The sequence below is a fragment of the Arachis ipaensis genome, chromosome B02 (genome assembly GCF_000816755.2).
Source record: "Arachis ipaensis cultivar K30076 chromosome B02, Araip1.1, whole genome shotgun sequence".
Classification (NCBI taxonomy): Eukaryota; Viridiplantae; Streptophyta; class Magnoliopsida; order Fabales; family Fabaceae; genus Arachis; species Arachis ipaensis.
Window position 1 is genome coordinate 36,408,519 of NC_029786.2, and position 3,863 is coordinate 36,412,381.

The following is a 3,863-nucleotide window of genomic DNA, read 5'->3' on the forward strand; positions in this document are numbered from 1 at the left end:
AGTTTTTTATTCATAAATAAATTATTTTTTACTTTGATATATATGATGAATATTTAATTTTATAATTTTAGATTATTGTATAAATATAATTAGTATGATCTTATTTCTATTATTTGAACATTAATAATGCCTTTATGAATATTTTTTATTGCATAATTCACTTTGACAGAAAAAAAGATTTATGAAAATTTAAACTTGAGCTCTTACTATGATTAAGCTCAAATTTTAATTTATTTTGTCATATTATATAAATATTAAATTATTTGATTAAACACTTATTTGATTATGATATGACATTATATATAACTTTTATTTTGGTAATTAAATTTCAGTTGCTACCCAAATGTTATATTTTAGATAAGAGATGTGCAATTTCACCAACAGAATATGTAGTTGATCATGACTGTGGTTTTACCGAATTATCCTTCCCGTATTTTCCATTCTGATGTGCGGCTCACATCTGATATCTCTCACCTCTCTCTTCACTCGTTTTCCCCCAAAACTTAAATTCTATCTATTTGATTTATTCCCAAAGAATATAATTCGCTTTTTTCCTTTTATACAAAAATCTCATGTATGTGCATTGTTTATCCTCCTCAATGCCACAACGAAATCGCAGCGCCACAACAAAATCGTGGTGCCACAACGAAATCGGGTGTGATAGTTAACTCCCATGACTATTACATTACTGCGTTTGAGGTAGCCTTCAACCCTCTGCTATTTTATGCTATTTGTCGTTTTACTTGGCTGAACTCAATTTTGATATTTAAGATTTGATTGGATGATTATATCAATACTTGTGATTTTGACGATTTCGGAGTTTGAGATCAATTGTTAATGAAGTTTGGTGGGGGAACACGGGGTAGTGTTACCCAGCCAATTTTTTGTTTTCATCCATTTAATTCGTGTTAATTTAGGATTTCATCAATTTAATTCATAATTCATGTTTGATGTTAATTCTGTTAGACTGGACACCCAGGGGGTTTCGTGGGCTTTCACACGAGCCATGTGAGAAAGCGATTCTATTTGACACAGCTTGTGCGAGAAGTCAGATGTTTGTCACACAATCCTATGAGAAAGCGGCTCGCTTTTACACATTCCATGCGAAAGATTAGATGACTGTCACGTGGCCCTTGGGATAGGATAGAGTGCTGTTACATGCCTTGTGTGAGAGATCAAATAGAAGAGGATTGTGACATGGCCCATGTGTGAGATCAGACTGATGTCACATGGCCTGTGTTAAAATATTAGACTTATATTTTAAGTTTCAATATTAAATTAAACCAATTAAGAAGTGACTTATGGAAATTAGTTAGGGTAGTTGCAACCAATATAGTGGCTTTAAAATACTTTTTCAGTTATTTATCATTGGTTAGTTTGGAGGCAGAGTTTTTCGGTTATCATCTGGACCAGAAAATGGTTATTTTGCAAAGTAGTCATTTGGTTTTCCACTTAAGTTCTTTTGGTTGTATTTAAGTGTATTTATTTGATTTCATGCATTTTGTTTGATTCTGTTTATGTTGTTGGTTTAGGCATTTATTCTTAAATGTTAACTTTGTCGACTCCTTTGTGATTTTCTTCTAGGGAAGTTTTTGAAGTGTGTTATCAATTGAGATACCGTCCTGGAATCAGATATTGGTGATGATATTTCTGTTGTTAGCATGGAATTTGAGTCTCTGGATGCAGTAATTGAATTCTACAACACCTACGCAAGAAGAATTGGCTTTGACTAGAGGAATAGTAGTTTGAAAAATAATGCCAATGGAGTTGTATACTATGTTATGCTTGTCTGCAACCGGGAGGACAACTATACTAATTTGAGGTTATTGAGGAGAAATAAGGTTATTTCTATCCAGGTTAAAAGAACTTGCCAAATTAATTCTCAAGCCGATATTTGAGTGTCTAAAACATTTTAGAAGCTACTTAACTATGTCGGCGGGCTAGATGTGAGAAATTTCATTGATTTGGATATGAGGTAAATTGGGAAAGGAGGCGATGGTAAAGTGGTGATGGACTATTTCAAACGGATGAAGGAGCGAGACAACCGTTTTTACTATGATGTTGATTACAATAAAGAATGTCAAATTATTCGGATTCTTTTTGCTGATCTTCGGAGGATTGCCTCATATGAGTACTTTGGGGATGTTGTTAGCTTTGATACGACATACCTAACAAACAAGTATGACATGCCATTTGCTGCCTTTGTCAAAGTGAACTATAACAGGCAATTTGTACTTCTTGGATGTTGGTTACTTAACTCCGAAAATAGGCTTCATTTGTGTAGTTATTTAATTCCCAGGTGAACTATATGTCCAAAAGGCCGCCAGCAGCTATTGTTACTAACTAATATCCCTCTATGCAAGCTACTATTAGGAAGGCCTTGCGACATATTAGGCATAGGTGGTGCTTGTGGCATTTAATGAAGAAGGTTCGTGAGAAGTTGAAAGGATATGGTTGCTATAAAGAAATTCAGGTTACAATGAGTAAAGTTGTCCACCGAAGTTTGACTATAGAGGAGTTTAAAGACAAATGGATAGGTTTTGTGAACGCCTACTGTCTCGAGGATAACAATTGGTTCCAAGGGCTGTGAAATGATCGCAGATACTAGGTTACAGTGTATCTAAAGGGTGATTTTTGGGCTGGAATATCATCTATGCAAAGAAGCGAGAGTTTCCATTTTTTGTTCGACAAGTATTTGAACCCACAAACAACCATGGCCAAATATTTAAGCCAATACAACAATGCTCTAATATTTAGGGTGAAAAAGGAGGCCGCTAAAAAGTTTGACTCTCTGAACAAGGTTAAGCCATGCTGCTCCAACAGCAAGATTGAAGTGCAGTTTTAGTCCGAATACACCAATGACATCTTTCAGAAGGTGTAGCGTGAATTTTGAGAGAAGATGAACTGCATTGTCTCGTTGATCCGGGATGAAGATAATAACCAAGTCCATAAGGTAGTCCATGATGTGAAGATAGATAGTATGTCGATGACAAGAAGTCAGGAACCGAGTCAATGTTCAAGAGGGAAGGAGGTTATGTATGGTGTAACTGCCTGCTATTTGAGTTCAAAGGCATTTTATGCTATCATACACTGGCTGTGCTTCAACGGGAGAGAGTTTCGACTGTCCCTAATCGATATTTGCTTTTGAAGTAGAGCAAGAGAATTTTCAGAGGGCATTCCACCATCACGAGTTGCTACATGGTAGACCATAGACTGCCGTACGTAAAGCATTATGATCGTCTTCGGGACCATTTCAGCAAGGTTGTGAAAGTAGTTCTACACTCTGAGCAGTACAACGACCTCCTGCACAACTTGCTCAAGGAGTTCTGTGTTGGCCTTTCCCAAAACATTCTTTGCAGCGACTGTGGTGCATCCTTTAATTGTGGTGGAAAAGGAGTAAGCGAGTGTGGTAGAGTTGAAACTGATGCCAATCTCATCATCCATGGTCCCAAGAGGCTTAAACAGAAGGGCCGCCCCTCAAAGGCTAGAAAGATTTTGACTTTTGAATGTGAATTTGAAAAATGCAATAAGCATTCGCTAAAGACGCATGTGGAATCTAATTCTAACAATTAGGGGAGTAAAAATGTCAAGAAGCAACGAAAAATATATCTGTGATGGACGTCAAGCAGGTAAGTTATCGTTGAAGTTTATTGCTCAGTTACTTCCATGTTTTGGCTATAATAGTAATTGAATGATAAGTTTAATTGTCTTCTAGTGTGGTCACGACCAAGGCAATTTCGGTGGTCCCTGCAACAACATCGTAGTGGAGTCATTCGTGGAGGTCATAGCCGACCAAGAATATGGTAACATAGCCGTCACGGTGTGTTTCGATGCATCAATCTCAATTAGTTTGGGATTAGTAT

General features: G+C 36.5%; 1 protein-coding gene across 1 annotated transcript; it reads left to right on the plus strand.

Moving 5' to 3' along the window:
• Nucleotides 2,010–3,573, plus strand: LOC107627190 (protein FAR1-RELATED SEQUENCE 6-like). The gene is made up of 3 exons (XM_016330043.1): nt 2,010–2,224; nt 2,374–2,473; nt 3,154–3,573. The coding sequence occupies exons 1-3, from the start codon at nt 2,010–2,012 to the stop codon at nt 3,571–3,573; spliced, it is 735 nt and encodes a 244-aa protein (XP_016185529.1).